General features: G+C 37.8%; 1 protein-coding gene across 6 annotated transcripts in view; it reads left to right on the top strand.

Annotated features, from left to right (window-relative positions):
* Dnah11 (dynein axonemal heavy chain 11) overlaps positions 1 to 19,858 on the top strand; it is a 327,476-nt gene that overhangs the window by 17,775 nt on the left and 289,843 nt on the right. For all 6 annotated transcript variants that reach the window (XM_087206427.1, XM_087206426.1, XM_087206425.1 and 3 more), the window contains exons 6-8: positions 8,680 to 8,891; positions 15,057 to 15,290; positions 16,529 to 16,696. In XM_087206427.1, coding sequence (XP_087062553.1) covers positions 8,680 to 8,891; positions 15,057 to 15,290; positions 16,529 to 16,696 — 614 coding nt within the window. The remainder of the gene's footprint in view (positions 1 to 8,679; positions 8,892 to 15,056; positions 15,291 to 16,528; positions 16,697 to 19,858) is intronic.

The raw sequence follows: 19,858 nt of genomic DNA, 5'->3' as shown, positions 1-19,858 counted from the left end.
TTTGCTTAGCATTATGGTCTCAAGTGCATCCATTTTCCTACAATTAACTCAGATTTATCCATGGTGCACCTCTATCACATTTTATTAATCTAATCATTTGTTGGTGGACATATAAGCCATTTCCAAAATTTAGCTGTTGTGAGTTATGTTGCTATAAACATGGGTATGCATATATCACTGTAAGAAATCTTTAACTTTTTAGGAAAGATACCCAGAAGATGTATATCTGGGTGAAATGGAATTTGTTTTTAGTTTTTGAGGAATCTCCATATTGATTTATATAGTGCGCATACTAGTTTACATTCCTACCATCAATGTAGGAGTGCTCCTTTTTCCTCAAAACTTGCTAGCAGAGATGGTGATGAGAGCCATTCTTTCTGGAGTCAGATGGAATCTCACTGTTGTTTTAATTTGCATTTCTCTAATGGCCAAAGATGGCTGAACTTATTTTCATGTACTTACTAGCCATATGTACTTCATCTTCTGAGAAGTGTCTGTTCATTTCATGTGCCCATTTTTGATCGAATCTTTTATTTTGGGGCCCTATTTCTTTTTTAACTCTATAGATATTCACCCTCTGACCTGAGGAATACCTTGCAAAATTTTTTTCTCATGCTGCAGATTGTCGCTTCACTCTGTTGATTGTTTCCTTTGCTGTACAGATACTTTTAAATGTGGTATAATCTCATTATTTGATTCTTGCTATTACGTATTGCGTAGTGGCCATCTTTGTCTTTTATGACTAGTTTTGGCATGAAATCTGCTCTGTCTGAAAATACAGTAGCTATTCCTGCTTGCTTTTGGGCTCCAGTTGCATGGGGTATCATTTTCCATTCTTTTACTGTTAGTCTACGAGCTTCCTTTTGCATGAGATGTCTTCTGTAGGCAATATATGTTGTATTTTTGTTTTTGATTCAATCTACTAGTCTGTCTTTTGAGGAGTTAAGACCATTGACATTGAGAGCTACACTTGTAAGGTGTTTACTGAATTCTGTCATTGCATTATTTGTACTGAAGTTTTAAGTAATAAAAAGCCTTAAGAGCTAGTGATGTAGCTCCATGCAAAGTACCTGGATTCAATCCCCAGTATAGGGAGAGGGGCATGATATGGACAAGTAGCTGTTTTTGTCATGCTGGAAATTCTTTTTACTGTGCATATTTTAGGCCAGATAATTCTTTGTGATGACATGCATTGTGGGACGGTCAGCAGTGTCTCTAACCTCTATCCACCCTTCCCATCTCACTTGTGACAATCAACAGTGTCTTAATTGTCCAGTGTCCCCTGGGGGCAAAATCTTCCCTGGTTGAGAATCATTAGATAGATAATATATACATTATATGAGGTACCAGGGTACATAGTTTTACCCTCAATAAGTAGGAGCTGTTGGGATTTTTTTTTCTCAATGTTATAAGTTGAACAATTTCTATAGACAATGCTTCTGCAGAAACAAATCCAAGGGTTCCTCAGAGTCTTATGACCATATGGGCTGAAGAGTCAGAAAAAATATTTTTCGGGGGTTACATGTGGCCCAAACCTGTGGTTGATTAGAGGTAGGGAACTCCTTTCAAAAACATACTTGAGAGCCCGCTGCACACAGAAAGGTCTGTGCACACCCTACTGAGATCCTGAGTCACGTGGAAGACACTGAATCACCCCGTTGCAGACAGGCAGCCACTTGGTTCCACACTACAAAGACGCAGAGGACACCAGACCACCAGACCAAGGTACTGAGTCCCGCTGTTCCCAGCCCAGAGGTAGGGGCTTCCCGGTCACCATCCCTCCTGCTGCTCCGAGCCCAGAGGAAAGGGCTTTTGGGCCACCTTCTGTCCTGCTGCTCCTGCCCCAGAGGAAGGGGCTTCCAGGCCACCATCCCTCCCACCACTCCTGGCCCAGAGGGAGGGGCTTCTGAGCCACCATCCCACTGCTCCTGGTCCTGAGGAAGGGGTTTCCCGGCCACCATCCCTCCCGCTGCTCCCAGCCCACAGGAAAGGGCTTTTGGGTCACCATCCCTACTGCTGCTCTCGGCCCCTGGCCCACCTCACCCAGCTCAGAGGAGGTAATCTGTGCAGGCGCTAACAGCCCCCCCACAAGTCAAAATGAGAAAACAAGTAAATAAGTCTCAAAACCAGACTTCCAGATCACCTACAGCAACCCCAAAGGGAAATGAGATGGAACACTCTGATACTCAACCACCTGGACCCACTGAACTGGCAACAAAAGGGGATCTGGAAAAAATGAAATCAGAAATAATTTCTCAGATAACAGGAGAAATTGTGCCCCTAGTGCAAGACGTGATTAATAAATCTAGAGAGGAGCTCAGGAACATGATGGAATCCCAACATAAGAAACAAATGGAATCCATAAAACAGATGCAAATAGATTTCCAGGACATGAAAAACTCCACTGAAAGTCTACACAGCAGAATGAGCCAATGTGAGGACAGAATTTCAGATAGAGAAGATAAGATTGCAATTGGTGACCAGGAAAAGAAAAATTGCTTCAAAATTATAAGGGAACATGAGAAATCAATCCAGCAGCTGCTAGATGATGCACAGAAGAATAACATAAGACTGATTGGGCTCAATGAAGAAACAGGAGAGAGTGGAGATGACATAAAAAATCTCTGCACAGAAATAATGGCAGAAAACTTCCCAAGCAGGGGCAAAGAGCTTGACATACAGATAAGTGAGGCATATAGGACTCCAAATAGCCTTGGTCAAAAAAAATCTACACATAGGCATATAATTGTTAAGATTCCAGAAACACAACAGAAGAACAAAGTTCTCCAAGCAGTCAGAGAAAAGAAACAAATCACATACAAAGGAAAGCCCATCAGAATCACAGCAGACTTCTCAACACAAACCATCAAGGCAAGAAGAGCTTGGAGTGACATATTCCAAGCCCTAAAAGAAAACAGCCTCCAACCCAGATTGATGTACCCTGCAAAACTATCTTTCAAAATGGATGCAGAAATAAGATACTTTCATGACAAAGAGCACTTAGGAACTTCGTGAATACCAAACCAGCATTCCAAAGAATTTTACACAATATCCTAGGAACAGACATTGAGGATCACAACCCCAGGAAGCAAAGCAGAATGAACCCATCTGGCATGACAAGAAATTAAATGGAAAGGGGGAGAACCCAATAAAAAGAAAAAGTCATGGCAATGACAAGTCAATACATTTCAGTTATAACCATCAACGTTAATGGTCTCAATTCACCAATCAAAAGAAATAGACTGTCAGAATGGGTCAAGAAGCAAAACCCAACAATATGCTGCATACAAGAAACACACTTCATTCAAAAGGAAACTCATAGACTGAAAGTTCAAGGGTGGAAAACAATACTGCATGCAACAGGAACCTGAAAAAAAGCAGGAGTAGCTATCCTCTTGGCAGATCAAGTAGATTTCAAACCAACACTGATTAAGAGAGACGAAGAAGGACACTACATCCTTGTAAAGGGAAGAATCCAAGAGGAAGAGATGACAATCATAAATATCTATGCACCAAACACTAGTGCACCCAACTATATAAAACAAACAATAATGGACTTGAAAAGTCATATATGCACTAATATAATTGTAGTGGGGGACCTCAACACCCCACTGTCACAAATAGATAGATCAAGTAGACAAAAAATAAGTAATGAAATACTAGAACTCAATCGAACTCTTGAACAAATGAACTTAACAGATGTTTACAGAGTCTTCCACCCCACAAAATCAGAATACACATTCTTCTCAGCTGCACATGGGTCATTCTCCAAAATAGACCACATACTCACACATAGAACATGTTTAAGGAAGTGCAAAGGAACTGAAGTTATCCCCTGTACATTATCAGACCATAGTGCGATGAAATTGGAGATCCATAGCAAAAGAAACTCAAAAAATTTCATAAACACGTGGAAATTGAACAACACACTTCTGAATAACCAATGAGTCACAGAGGAAATTAAAGAAGAAATCAGACAGTTCCTTCAATAAAATGACAATGACAATACAACATATCAGAATCTATGGGACACAATGACAGCAGTCTTATGAGGGAAATTCATAGCAGTGAATACGCATATTAGGAAAACAGAACGAGCCCAATTAAACAACCTGATGCTGAACCTCAGGTTTCTAGAAACAGAAGAGCAGGACAACCCCAAAGCTCATACAAGGGAGGAAATTATAAAGATCAGAGGAGAAACCAATCCAATGGAGACTAAGAGAACGATACAAAAAATCAATGAAGCCAAGAGCTGGTTCTTTGAAAGAATCAACAAAATTGACAAACCTTTAGCCAACCTTGTCAGAAAAAGGAAAGAAAAGGCCCAAATCCATGCAATTAGGAATGAAAAGGGTGAAATGACAACAGACCCAGCAGAAATCCAGAGGATCATCAATACCTACTTCCAGAACCTATACGCCAATAAGATGGACAACACAGAAGAAATGGACAGATTACTAGGTACATATGAATTACCAAAGTTGAACAAAGAAGACCTAAAAATTCTGAACAACCCAATATCAACCAATGAAATTGAAAATGTAATTAAAAACTTATCAACTAAGAAAAGCCCGGGCCCTGATAGCTTCACTGCTGAATTCTACAAGACATTTAGACAGGAACTGCTGCCACTACTGTTTAAACTCTTCAGTGAAATTGAAAGGGAAGCAATACTCCCAAATTCATTCCTGGAAGCAAGCATCACCTTGATCCCCAAAGCAGAGAAAGACCCAACTGAAAAAGAGAACTATAGGCCAATCTCACTAATGGACATAGATGCAAAAATCCTTAATAAGATACTGGCAAACAGAATGCAGAAGATCATCAAGAAGATCATACACCCTGATCAAGTGGGATTCATCCCAGGGGTGCAGGGATGGTTCAATATACGAAAATCAATCAATGTAATACACTATATCAATAGAGCCAAGGACAAAAACCATATGATTATCTCCATAGAGGCAGAAAAAGCACTGGACAAAATCCAACATGCATTTATGATAAAAACCCTACAAAAAATTGGAATAGATGGTCTCTACCTCAAACTGATAGAAGCCATCTATGAAAAACCAACAGCCAATATCATACTAAATGGTCAAAAACTGAAATCCTTCACACTCAAATCAGGAACAAGACAAGGGTGTCCACTATCACCACTCTTGTTCAATATAGTTCTGGAAACATTAGCCACAGCAATTAGACAAGAGAAAGAAATAAAAGGACTAAAGATAGGTAATGAAGAAGTCAAATTGTCATTATTTGCAGATGACATGATACTCTATATAGAAGACCTGAAGAACTCCACCAAAAGTCTTCTAGACTTAATAACCACATTCAGTCAAGTAGCTGGTTGCAAGGTCAACACACAAAAATCAATAGCTTTCCTCTACACCAATGACAGACTCACTGAGAGAGAAATAGGGCAAATAATTCCTTTCACAATAGCATCCAACAAACTGAAATACCTAGGAATCACCCTAACAAAAGAAATCAAAGACCTCTTCTCTGAAAACTATGGCACTCTGAAAAGAGAGATTGAAGATGATATCAGAAAATGGACAGACATCCCCTGCTCCTGGGTAGGAAGGATTAATATAGTGAAAATGGCCATACTTCCAAAACTGCTATATAGATTTAATGCAATTCCAATTGAGATCCCAGCAGCATACTTCATAAACCTTGAGAAAACAATCCAAAAATTCATTTGGAGCAAGAAGAGATCCAGAATAGCAAAAGCAATTCTAGGTAACAGAGACATGGCAGGGGGTATCCCAATCCCCAACCTGCAACTCTACCACAAAGCTACTGTGATAAAAACAGCATGGTACTGGCAAAGAAACAGACTTGAGGACCAGTGGAAAAGATTAGAAGATGCAGAAACAATGCCAGACACACTCAGCCATCTCATCTTTGATAAAGGAGCCAAACACCCTCACTGGAGGAAAGATAGCCTCTTTAATAAATGGTGCTGGAAAAATTGGGCTTCAACTTGCCAAAGATTAAAACTAGACCTGTATCTCTCACCATGCACTAAACTAAAATCAAAATGGATTAAAGATCTAAATATTAAAATAGAAACTCTGAACCAGTTGGAACAGAGGTTAGGTAGAACCCTTGAAGACATCCATGTAGGACAAGATTTTATGAACAAAACCTCAGTTGCCCGTGAACTAGCACAAACAATCAACAAATGGGATCTCTTCTTATTAAAAGGCTTCTGCACAGCAAGAGAAACCACCAGCAGTGTGAAGAGACAACCCACAATGTGGGAAAAAATCTTCACCTGCTCTTCCTCAGACAAAGGTCTACTATCTCGAATCTATAAAGAACTTCAAAAGATCAGACCTCCCAAATTTAAAGACCCAATCCAAAAATGGGCATCTGAAATGAACAGACATTTCTCAGACAAAGAAGTACAAATAGCAAATAAATACATGAAAAAATGTTCAACATCACTGGTCATTCGAGAGATGCAAATGAAAACAACACTGAGATTCCACTTCACTCCACAAAGAATGGCTGCTATCATGAAATCAACCAATAATAAAAGCTGGTGGGGCTGTGGGGAAAGTGGAACCCTGCCCCACTGCTGGTGGGAGTGTAGACTGGTGCAAGCACTGTGGAAATCAGTATGGAGATACCTCCAAGAACTAGGACTGGAAGTTCCATTTGAGTCCGCTATTCCACTGCTGGGGATCTTCCCCAAAGAATTAAAAGAATCATACCAGTGATATATGTGCACCCATGTTCATAGCAGCACAGTTTGTAATAGCTAAAACTTGGAAAGAACCCAAATGCCCATCAACTGGAGACTGAATAAAGAAAAATGTGTTTTTTAAAAAATAAAATGGAGTACTACTCAGCCATCAAAAATGAGAAATTAGAGACATTTATAGCTAAATGGATGCACATTGAAGCAATACTCTTAAGTGAAATAAATAGGACACACATGTGTAAATACCGAATAGTTTCTCTGGTGTGAGAAACTGAAAGTGTAAAGAAGGCCTAAATGTATAATAGGTAATGTGAAATAGGAAGAAAAGGGGCAAAGGGGAAGGAAGTGGGAGGGCTAGGGGAAAGGATAGAAGGGAATGGGATTAATATGAGAAAATGGAAAAATAGGAACAAAATCTTTGTAAATAGGGAGGACTGGAGGGGTTGAAGGGAGGCCTGGGCAAGGGTGAAAAATAAGAACCAAGAGAGACTATGTAAAGGTGCAAATTTCCAATGATGAATGTCTTTATATTGTATACCTAAAATGTACCAATGATTAGAATGAATAATCGATAATGCAAAATAGGAAGAAAAGGTCCAAAGGAGTAGGGGTAGTGGTAGGGGCAGGGGAAAGGAAAGAAGGGAAAGGAAAAGTGCTGAGAAATGGAAAAAATGGAAATAAAGTCTTTGTAAATAGGGAAGGGTGGAGGGGGTGAAGGGAGGGCTAGGAATGGGGAAAAAATAAGAACCAAGATGCATTATGTAAAGGTACAATTCCCAGTGAGAAATGTAATTGTGTTGTATACCTACAAAGTACCAATAAAATAATTTAATACAAAAAAAAGAAAATACTTGAGGTTCGATGAGATCACCACATACGCTTAGCATATTTTAAATGCACTTACCTATTAGATACAATTATTTAATTGTGAAATTAATGCTCACAAAAATATTCTAATATCAAACATGAGTACACCTTGAGAAAACAATGCATAACTCCCTCTTGTCAAGGTTTTATCATTATGTTAGGTGGACAGATTAATTGGTTACATGTTAAATAGAGTAATATGAGTGAATGACACAGGTAGCAGGATTTTTTTGACATGAAATTTTTAGATAACAGAAAATAAGATTTTACTTTATTTCCTACCTTCATAAATACAACCTTTTTTCAATTAAAGATATTTGTAGCCTAAGGAACAAAGTGAAGTCTGACGGAGATCCTCTTAGGGTACACTGAAAGGACTAGTTTTAATCAAGAGAAAACTTAAATTTGCAGTCATTAACAGTAGTAAAATATTTAAAATATTTAAAATATTTAATTTTTCTTCATATCTATGGCATTTGAAAAGTATTTTATTGAGGTAAAATTCACAAAACAAAATCATCTTACAGTGTAAGTTCAGTGACATTTAGACCTTTCACAGTGCTGTACAACCATTTGTCTAGTTCCAGAATATTTTCATCACTGTGCATGTTAAGAGTTATCTTTGTTAATAATAATTTTCCTATCCATTGATTCAGTTACTCTCATAGAAAACTAAAATGACATAATAAATGATTCAATTGCGCTTGTGCCCAGGACTAAGAAGGAAAACGTTCTAGTGGTGAAGTTTAATGCAAACCATAAAATGTGTTACAGAGATGATTTATTCCCACAGCATTTCCATGGGGTTGAGTAAATCTCTAAGTAACTCTAAGGTTATTTCCCCCTGGGTCTTTAGCCATAATTACTTATGCTATGTGAGTAACTCTACCAGTGCTCTCGTGAGTGGCTGTTACAAATGGACATGTATAAAGTCTTGTAGACTGCTTGTGTGTAAATTGTAGGATGAATAACAGAAAAGGAAAGATGACAACATTTAAAGACAGCTGTTATTTAACATGGCTTTCTTGAACTTGTAAAGGGAATTTAGCAAAAAAAGAATGTGTCATATGAACAATAGTTCTCTTTCCTTTCAGCTCTCCTTGAAGCCCAAGATGTGGAACTTTACCTGAGACCTCTGAGGAGACACATTCAGTGTCTCCAGGAGACAGAATTCCCACACACCTGTGCATTAATTGCCCCATTGTTTCATACCATCTGCCTTATTTGGAGTCATTCCAAGTGTTACAACACTCCTGCTCGGGTGATAGTCTTGTTGCAAGAATTTTGCAATCTCTTCATTGACCAGGTATGAAGAATTAAAAAGTAGAAACAATAAAAATCATTGCCACGAGGTATGTTTTTTAAGACCAGAAAGGATAAATCCAAATTACAGTAAGAAATGCCTTTTCCCCTTCTGTTTTCAGAAAGGACTTTTGTGGTAACAAAGGCCATGTGACTTTTTATCCTAAATGGTAAGGGAGCTCTAGAAATCAGTCAGCTACAGTCAAAGAAAAAATTATTGATGAGTTTTACTTAACATCCTACCTTTCTTCAAAGTGATGTAAAGCATCTTCTAATAAAAGGTCATTATGCATAGTACCTTCTTTGTAGCCTTCCCTTTGGTTTCCACGTGAACATTGGCTGATGGAAGACTTTGGAAAGCAAGTTAAGAGGATCTGCCCCCATGCCCCAGAATGATCTCCCAAAACAGTCATAGAATTGTATTGAAAGAATTCTGATTTGTTGTTGATTTTAAAAAATCTTTTATAATTGTTTCTCTACATATTACATTTAAAATATATGTTTTTTACAAGTTGGACCATTTCTTGTTGCTTCTTTGTCCTTTCTGTGTGAACTTTCTTTATTATATCCACAGTGTCAGAGAACATTACATAATTTGAAAGCTGAAAGATGCTTGGATGCCCCATGATCCAGTGATTTATAGTTGGGAATGTGCTTAAATTTGCTTGAGCTATTGTAATTAAATACTATACATTCAGTTCCTTAACATAAATTTATTTTCTCACAGTTCTGCGGGCTGGAAGTCTGTGGTCATGGTGAGAGCCCGGTCACATTCTGTTGAGGGCCCTCTTCCTGGTTTGCAGGGAGCCAGCCACCTCCACTTGGCTGTCTTCCCCTTCTTAGAAAGCCACAGTCCTATTGGACAAAGGCCTTAGCGTTACAACCTCATTTAACCTTCAATACCCTTTAAAGGCCCTATGTTCAGATGGAGTCTTGTGGGAGTCAGGCCTTTAACATGAATTTGGGGAAAACATACTTTAGATATTTTTCAGATGAGTTAACAGACTTGGAAGATGTCATTTGTTGAAATTCCCTGAGAAGTTAGGGGAAAACTAGAGTAGGAGAGAGCTGCAGGCTTGCAGTTGAGACTTCCCAGAGTCTCATTATATTAAGTCTTAGGTGCTTTGTTTGTGTGTGTGTGTGTGTGTGTGTGTGTGTGTGTGTGTGTGTTTTCTACTTCTCTGCTTCTGAAATGGTGGAGTAGTGTGTGGGAAAGGTTTTGGATTCACCAGCCTGGCTTTTAATCTAATCAAACCACTTCAGAGAAGTTTAATTGCTTCTTGGAGCCTCAGTTTCCCTTTGGCAGTGGGGACATTGTCTGGTCCATGGCTATAGTGAGGACCAGAAGAGGAAATAGTGAAATGCTCAGCATGCTGTCTAGTATTTAACAGAAACTCAGTAAAAGTTTCATTTTGTTCTCTTGCTATATTTACAAGCTAAGTGTGGCTACTGATAGAAGTTGATGACAGTTTAATTCCTTGATATATTTTATTACCATCTCCTCTGGTTTGTTTTTGTTCTGTTGTCAAAATTAGTTTTGCTGTATTATTAAGCAAGTGCCCTGGGCCCTAATGGCTGAGATCTGCATGTGAAACTCAACAATGTTTGTTTCAGGGCCAACAAATACAACGACCACTGTCTTAGTTACTTTTGTTTTTTTTGTTGTTTTTTTTTGTTTTTGCATTTTTTCTTTTTTTTTTTTTTCACTGCATTAAATTCTTTTATTGGTACATTGTAGGTATACAACACAATTACATTTCTCACTGGGAATTGTACCTTTACATAATGCATCTTGGTTCTTATTTTTTCCCCATTCCTAGCCCTCCCTTCACCCCCTCCACCCTTCCCTATTTACAAAGACTTTATTTCCATTTTTTCCATTTCTCAGCATTTTTCCTTTCCCTTCTTTCCTTTCCCCTGCCCCTCCCACTACCCCTACTCCTTTGGACCTTTTCTTCCTATTTTGCATTATCGATTATTCATTCTAATCATTGGTACATTTTAGGTATACAATATAATGGCATTCATCATTGGAAATTTGCACCTTTACATAGTCTCTCTTGGTTCTTATTTTTCACCCTTGCCCAGGCCTCCCTTCAACCCCTCCAGTCCTCCCTATTTACAAAGATTTTGTTCCTATTTTTCCATTTTCTCATATTAATCCCATTCCCTTCTATCCTTTCCCCTAGCCCTCCCACTTCCTTCCCCTTTGCCCCTTTTCTTCCTATTTCACATTACCTATTATACATTTAGGCCTTCTTTACACTTTCAGTTTTTCACACCAGAGAAACTATTCGGTATTTATCCATGTGTGTCCTATTTATTTCACTTAAGAGTATTGCCTCAATGTGCATCCACTTAGCTATTAAAAGAATCATACCACAGGGATATATGTGCACCCATGTTCATAGCAGCACAGTTTGTGATAGCTAAAACTTGGAAACAGCCCAAATGCCTATCACCTGGAGACTGGATAAAGAAAATGTGTTTTTTTAATAAAATGGAGTACTACTCAGCCATAAAAAATGAGAAATTAGTTACTTTTCTTTATTGGTGAGACAAAATACCTGACACCTACAAGTTAAAGGAGGAAAGGTTTATTTTGGCTCACAGTTTGTAGAGGTTTCAGTTCACAGTTGGCTGGCTCCAAGGCAGGGTAGCATGGCAGAGGAGCATCACAGAGGTGAAACAGCTCATGGTGGGCAGAAGGTAGGAAGGCAGCAAAGCAACAAAGTAGCAAGGAAGCAGTAGCAGCAGCAGCCTGCCTCTTCCAGGCTACCCACGCCTTATGCATGGTATCTTCCTTACACACAGTGGACCTTCCCATTATCCACATCCAGAATTATGCCAAACCAATCAGTGGCCTAAATTAGTAACCACACACCCTTAATCCCAGCATTACTGTTTAATCCAAGCATCACACACTTAATCCCAGCATCATACACCCTAGATCCAGCCACCTCTGAAAAGACCCACTTATGATTATATGAGGTTTGGGGGAACATTTAGACACAAGCCATAACAACCACTTTCCCCAAGTTCCTTTTAAGGAACACTCCTCTCTCTTTAAGAGTTATCAAAACTCTTTCACTGCAATGTTCCATTAATTTGCAAACTCCAGAGGTGGATTTTCATTGTTACAGGTAATTTGTAAACTCGTTATCCTAGCCCCTAGTCTGTGTCAATAGCCAGTTTGTCAAGCTCTGAGGAAATGCTGTAACTTCTTTTTCATTAGTTCTGGCTTTTGTCCAAATTCCCACTGACCTGATTTCCATGAGTCTCCAAGCAGCAATCCTGGTCTTAGTAGTACATGTGCTCTAACATGCTAGTAATCAAAAATCAGCAATAAGCCAACTTTCATACCTGGGTTTCCTGAAGAGCTAAACTTCCCCTTTACTCCTCAGTTGCTTGCAGACTATTTTATATATTTAACAAACACCATACAGTACTTAGCCTTTTGCCAGGAACTTTTAAAAACTTTTGATAAGGTATTAAATATTAAATCCTCATTGCAAGATTACAACATAGGCATTATTATTACCACAGTTCTATTTTATAACTAAAAAACTGAAGCTCAGGGAAGATAACTTTCCCAAGGTTACCTAGCTGTAATATGTGATGGTTTTCTTGCCTATTATGATTCACATTTTAGCATAAGTTTTTATTTTAAATTGAAACATGGTGTACTGATGATAAGTGTAAAATATTCTTCTTGTATAACATTTGTAAGAATTGAAATAGTCCTGGAGCTGTAGCATCCTACAACTCAGCATTTTAAAAAGTTTTTCCTTTCCCCAAAACCTATCCATATTTATATACTTTATCATATATACAAATTTACCAGTTTCTTGAAAAATGATATTGTCACTGTTGGATATTTCAGATTATTTTTAGTCTCCTCTTTTATAAATAACATGCAGAAAAAAACTATCAAAACCCCAAAAAATTGCTTGGATAATTGGCTTAATATTAATTCCTGATCTTGAGCAAAGGGATTGATCTTTTCATGGCTCATCATCAATGTTTAATATTTACAGATTTTTTTTAAAAGGTTATGTCAACTACATTGGTATTATCAATGTGTAAAACATCTTATGACCTGCCACATATGCTGGCATTCTATTAGTTGCATTTGGTCCATAGATCAATGTAGTATTTTTATTTTGCATTTTTTTAATTGAAAAAATTGTTGCTGAAACTTAAATTGGATGGATTCCGTTTAAAATATGCAGTCCATGTAATCTATACATGTCATCTCACATACTTGAAATCATCTGTAGATTACTTACAGTGCCTAGGACAATGTAAATGCTATGTAAATATTTGTTGTACTATGTAAATAGTTGCTGGGAGTGATGACAAGAAAGTCCAAACATGTTTAGTACAAATACCATTTTTTTTCCATGGTTGGTTGAATTTATGAATGCAGAAGCCACGGATGCAAAAGGCTGGCTATATTTTAGCTGCTAAGACTTCTGATTTGGGACCATTTCATCCTAAATATAGTGACTTTTTATTTGTTCTGATGCCATTAAGTGTAAGGTAATAGAACTGAATGGGACATGTGTAGAAGATAGAAAGGCATTCAGAGTTCATATACCAAAAGAGATCTTGAAGGTCGTCTGATTTAACTCCCTCATTTTGCAGTTAAAGAAAGGTCCATGAGACAACTTGTCGAATATTGCAAAAGCCATCTGTGCCCCTGGCTTTATCACAGCCGGGTCACCTGACTCATGTGCTTCTTTTTCCCTCACATTCTCCGCTGCCCAGGGCCAGGATATAGATTAGGCTTTGTCACCTAGGATATTAAGTGCTATAACCTTGTTTTAGGAGGTCTTACTCAGAAGTGGGCTATGTAAACAGAATGTTAACAAGATGAAATTGTTTCATCTATGTGGGTCTAGCCAAAGAGCACAGAAAAGAATGTAGGTAATTTTGTAACAGTAGGCTGCTGATGTGGGAAAGGAAATGAGTTTTTCCATTCAGCTTCCTGAAAAATTACAGAATATGTGTACATGAAGGTATATGGAATATACCATGCACCATATCAAAGTGTAACTGTTTTCAAGTTCACTCTGTGACAAGATGACTGGTAGTTCTTTCCCCTGTTCTGTGTGAAATGTCAGCAGACTTCATGTAGATACTAATTTTTTCATCCAGCCTGGGTGGAAAATAACACAAAATTAACAGGTAGCTAGAATTTGAAAGACTCTCACTAAGTAGGGATTTTAGACACTAAATGAAGTATTTGCTTGCTACTTTGTAAATTCATGGCACAAAGTCTGTATTGCATGTACAACTGTTGGATTGATGGGAGATGGGGCATCATATGTCTACATGAGAAAAAAAGGCTTTATCTGCTGTGTGGAACTCAATGGCTTTCTTTTCACTTTTCATTGAGACCTTGAACAGCATTTTAGGCAGTCACAAAATCAAAGGCTCAAAATTTAAACCTATAATTATGTGAGGTTAAGATGCGTTAGAAAGTATGCAAAAGAACCTTTGGAATGCATAGACTCTTGAGGTTCTTGAGAGGAATTATGAATATTCATAACAAATAACATGAGTAGAAAATTGAGAGGGACCTAGATGATGGTCCTGTGAGTATTTGAGCAGTAATCCATGTATGTGGCATGTCTCAGGCATCACTGTCGGTCCTACAATACTGCTTAAGTTCCCAGAAAAGAAGTTTGCTGACTTAAAAGAATGTCCAGTGATATTACCCACCTAGTCAGCTCTTTCTCATCTTTAAAAGGGCCATAATTTAAAAACCCATGCTTAAACCCATGTGTAAAAATCCATATTTCCCCTCCTGGCTTGTATCATTCTTTACATGAAAAAATGATTGTCCAGAATATGTGCCAGTAGTAACACCTATGCAAATTTAGATTACACAGTTGTTAATATGAAGCCTAGCAAAAATTCAGTTATTGCTAGAATGTATGTGTCCAGAAATGATGGGGTCCCTGGTGTTTATCCTAACTGACAAAAGTGTGTCATTGAAACCCACAATTCTGGTTTCTAGAATTTGTGCATTCTATCTCACAACATTGATGACCCAATTCTAGACATTGCCATTTAAGACTGACTAATTTTGCCAGAGGATTACAGTATAAATAAAACTATTAAGCATAATTTTGATCATTGTTTCATTTTCATTAAATCCAAGGCAATGGCTTACCTTTCCCCTGAGGACCTTTTAAAAGGAGAAATTGAAGACTCACTGGAGAAGGTGCAGGTGGCCACTAACATCTTAAAGACTTTCAAAAATTCTTTTGTCTGCTATAAAAGAGGATTGGCAAGCTATTTCACAGGAAACAAGGAGCTGAGACCCTGGGATTTTCAGTCTCATTTGGTGTTTTGCAGATTTGACAACTTTCTTGACCGTTTAATGAAAATAGAGGTACTCATTTATCGAGTGTACTTTTTCACATTGTGGGTGAAATCGAAAGCCTGTTGCTTTTCACACAATCCTGAAATAGTTTATTCCATGTGACAGTGAGGGGAGATCTCCTTTCTTAGTGACAACCTCATGAAGTCAGTGCTGTAAGGGTAAAAGAATGACTTTTCACGCTTTAATGTGCTTTCTTTTAAAATTCATTTTTGATTTATTACAGTAAGTATAAGTCAGTTTCTTTACTAGTGCCATGGGTTATAATTTACTAATCTCCTGGAAGAATGTTGTGAATCAGGAAGCTGTAAAGGAATCTTTTTTCCCTTTATATGTTTGAAGGGACAACATAGAAAACATACTTGAAATTAAGATTTTTGTAATCCCAAAACATCCACTTAATAATTTAAAATACCACACCATCTTTTAGTATATAGTTACTACATATGTATGTAGTACAATACATATAGTATGTAAATATTACTGTATGCTACAAAATATTAAAATCATAAAGCTAAAAAGAACATGGAAGTATATGTTCTGTATAACTTTTTAAATGCCTAAAAACCAAAAAGTTGAGTACATAAACTCATATGGAACCTGCTGACTAAGCTTATTTTATTTATTTATTTATTTGGTAATGGGAATCAAACTCTGGACCTTGCGCTTGTGAGGCAGGCAGCAGAACCACTGAGCTAAATCCCAGGCCCTAGGCTTATTTTAAAAATACGTAGTTTGAACTGATGACACTGCCTTATTTTCTTTTTAAAGCTCTCTATCAGTTTTATACTTTACTTTTATACAAGATTTATTGAATTGCATTCGAAATCCGAGATGTTTTGAAAACTCTCCTTGTCACTTAACCAGCCCGACTGTCTCTTACATACTGGGACTGAGGGCTATTTGCACCTCCTTTCCTAGCAATCTCTCCAGCTCCCTTCCCGTAAAGGAGCTGACTCACTGCAGTGTGGGTGGCTGAAAACACCAGTTCTGGCTATTACCTGGGGATCTGACTTAGGATTGAAGGATTTGAATTAGAGAAGTCACGTGTCTATGTAATTTAGAGGTTGCCTGTGTGAGACACTTTCCAATAAATATGAAAATGGGAGTGTGATTTTTAAAATTAGCAATTGCTTTGTTCAGTTAAATTGGTGATACTTATTTTCGGTCAGGTGAGTGTCCACTGACTCACTGATCACAAATGTTGGGAAGTGTTCTTTATTTGAAACTTTTACTGTGTTTTTACACAGGATATATTTGTCACCATGCTGGAATTTGAAAAGCTGGAAAGACTAGAATTTGGTGGTACCAAGGGAGCAATTTTAAATGAACAAATCCACGAGATGAGTGAAGAATTTATGGATCTCTGTAACATTTTTAAACAGAGCACTTATGACCCATCTGCTTATGACAACATGGTAATACTGTACCTTTGAACTTTCATTTCATAGGGTCCTATAATTTTAAAGCTGGAAAGGATGGTAGGTCACAGTGTTAATAGGTATCATCCAGTCCAGCTGTACGAGTAAAGGACTTGCCTGAAATCTTTTACCTGTTTGCCTGTTGGTAGATCAGGGACCAGGAGTTAGGCCTTTGCATTTTTACTTCAGACCTGTTTCCAGTAAAAGTGGACCTCAGTCTGGATTTGTTTCTTGTTCATATTTAAAAAGAGCTTTCCATAGTATTAACTCATTTTGGTCTAATTACTTGATATTCTTGTAACTTACAGATTTTATTTTAGGCTTTTTTCTGAATCACTAGATTTGTTTTTGGTCTGTTTAAACCACTAGTTTCATCCTGTTCATTAATTTGTTACTAACGTGTATGTTGTCTATCATCATTTTCATTATTTAGTGGTATTTGTAATTTCATATTTTTAATCTCAGGAAATAGGAGGAAACATTCAGATTGGAACTGCTTCTGTTTTCTGTCAATTCTAGCATGTCAGTAACCAGGGAGTTACCTATGAGCATCCCTGCAGCTCTGTGGTAAAAATAGCTTCGTTTTGGTGGTTTGCCAAAAGCAGTGAAGCTCAAGTACAGAAAGATGAAAATTTAATTCAGCTTTTTTTGTTTGATTATAGAATGTGAATTTATTCACTACCATGGTTATATTTGGCTGTATAATTGAGTCTTTGAAATGCACAAGTGCAACATGTTACCTTTATAAGGATGTAGTTAGCAAATTTAATGCCTCTGAATTAGAGTAAGTTTTGTGAAGTGCAGTTAATAGTACGTGGACATTGCCCTGGTCAGTGACTCCCTGCTAAGCTGGTACCCTATAATTTGTGTAAAAATAGGAGGAACCCAGTAACAAATATTCTGAGCTCATTTTGAGAGCCAGGTATGATGTCTAACTCTTGGAAGGCTTTCTTTCAATAGTGGGACTCTTGGAGGAGCGAGTGGCCCAGCCTGTCTGCATGAACTAGTAGTGAAGGACTGGGAGATCAGGCATGCACAAAGACCTCAGGAACATTTGGGGTCCAGGGGAGCCTAGATTTCCTCACAATTACAAAGCCTTGCAAGTTTTCAGTTTTACTGATGTCACCTTCTAGGCCAGTGATGGTGAACCTTTTAGAGCTTTCAGTGATAACAAACAGCCCACTGTGGCACTGTTGCCACCAGTCTAGGTGATGCTAAAGGTCTTGATTTCTTCTTGTCTGCCTGCCCAGTTACAAACATGAGGTAGTAAAAAATTCATTTATTCTGAAGCCAGGCATGGTGGTGCATGCCTATAATCCCAGCACTTAGGAGGCTGAGGAAGAAGGATCCCCATGAGTTTGAGGCTAACTAGACTACGTATTGAGACCCTGTCTCAAAAAAAGAAACAGAAAAGAAAGAAAATTCACTTGTTCTAGACATATTTATCTGCTTGGTATTTGTATTTTAGAAGCCTATTTTACTTTTTAAATAAGGTAGGCAAAGCCTGTGATCTGTGTTCTGGGTTGGAGACATTAATAAGATTCCCTTAAAGTTCCCCTTTATCCTCCTATCTGATTATTTTGCTTTAGGGCAGAATTAAGAAACTCCTTAACTTTGGTAATTCCTTGAAATTAACATATGAATTAACTAAAATTTCATTTACTCATTATTCTTATGTTGAAGACGTTTATTTTTGTTTTTGTTTTTTATAAGTGTCCTGGGAATCGTTCTTTTCTCAAAATATTGCATCTATTTCAGTTTTTGCTTAATCTATTCATTTTGGTATTGCTTAGCTGAGTACACTGATTTTTGTCATGAAAGCAGCTGGTAATTGTTATATGCATACATATATACACATATGAAGGCATGCCCACTCCCATGACCTCCCCAACAACTGCATATACCCTCATGTGTTCCCCCAGTCTCCTCTGCCTTTATACTCAGCTTACATAACAGGTAAATGTATTGTAGTTGATCATCCGGCACTTTGGTATAGAAATGATTTAAATATACTCCAGTAAATTAAAGAAAGGATCACTAGTAATTTGCTTTTCAAAACACCATTTTCTCTTTTTATTAATCTCAAGCCTGTTAATCAGGCTTTTGTCTTAATTGTATGACAGAAAGTCTGCCACTCTGCTGGTCCTTGTACGGAATGTGAAGATTTTCTCGGTTGTATCAGTAAAAATGTTTTGGGCATCTTAGTTGTTAATATTGACTGAAAAATGTAGGTATTTCCTTTGACTTCTCCCTAAGGTACTATGTGAGAGCTGGAAAATCATGGGAAGAGACTTATTTTCTTCATTGTTTATGTTTAACAGCTAGTCTGAATGGAGTTCTGGTCTCCTGGTATTCTGTGCTGTCATTTAATTCAATACAGCTTCATAGATGTAAGATGTTGTTCAGAAGTATTATATGTTCAGAGATGGAGCTTTTGGAAGGCAATTGGATCATGGGAGTGTGATACTTATCAGTGGATTAATTTATTGCTGAGTTACTACCTGAATGTGCTGATAGAAGCTGAAAGAAGTGAGTCACAGAGCTTGTGATCTAGAAGAGTGTATTCTTGTCCCTGGCTCCTCCTTTTTCTCTCTGGCTCCTGTCGGCCATGAGTTGAGCAGATTTCCTCTATGATGTCCTTCTACCATGCTGTTTCTTTCCTGGAGCCAGCAGACTACATGAACTGAACACTCTAAAACTGTAAGCCAAAATAAACTTCTCCTTTATGTTAAAATGTTGAGTATTTTGTCCCAGCAATGGGAATGTGACTAATACAGAAAATTGGTGGAGAAGTAGAGCTATTGCTGTGACTGTACCTAATCATGTGGTTTAGAAGTGTTTAGAACTGGTTTTTGGAAAGAGTTTGGAAAGCTTTGTAGATGTGAGCCCTAGAATACTGTGAGCAGAGTGTGACAGGTGACTCTTGTTGGAGCTCAGAATCGTAGAATACTGATAGGAACATGAGCAGTAAAGGTCAGGCTTAGGAGGTTTCAGTTGGGAATGAGGACTATATTGGAAACTGGATTAGAAATAGTGCATGTTTCATTTTGCCAAAGAATTTGTCTATATATTGTACATGTCTAAGACTTTGTGTGATGCTGAATTCAAAGATGGCAGACTAATCTGATAGAAAAAACTTCAAGGCAGCCCAGTATTCAG

The sequence above is a fragment of the Heterocephalus glaber genome, unplaced genomic scaffold (assembly GCF_053883595.1).
Source record: "Heterocephalus glaber isolate CG9 unplaced genomic scaffold, H.glaber_assembly_v1.0 deba00000676, whole genome shotgun sequence".
Classification (NCBI taxonomy): Eukaryota; Metazoa; Chordata; class Mammalia; order Rodentia; family Bathyergidae; genus Heterocephalus; species Heterocephalus glaber.
This window is presented reverse-complemented; position numbering and strand designations above follow the sequence as displayed.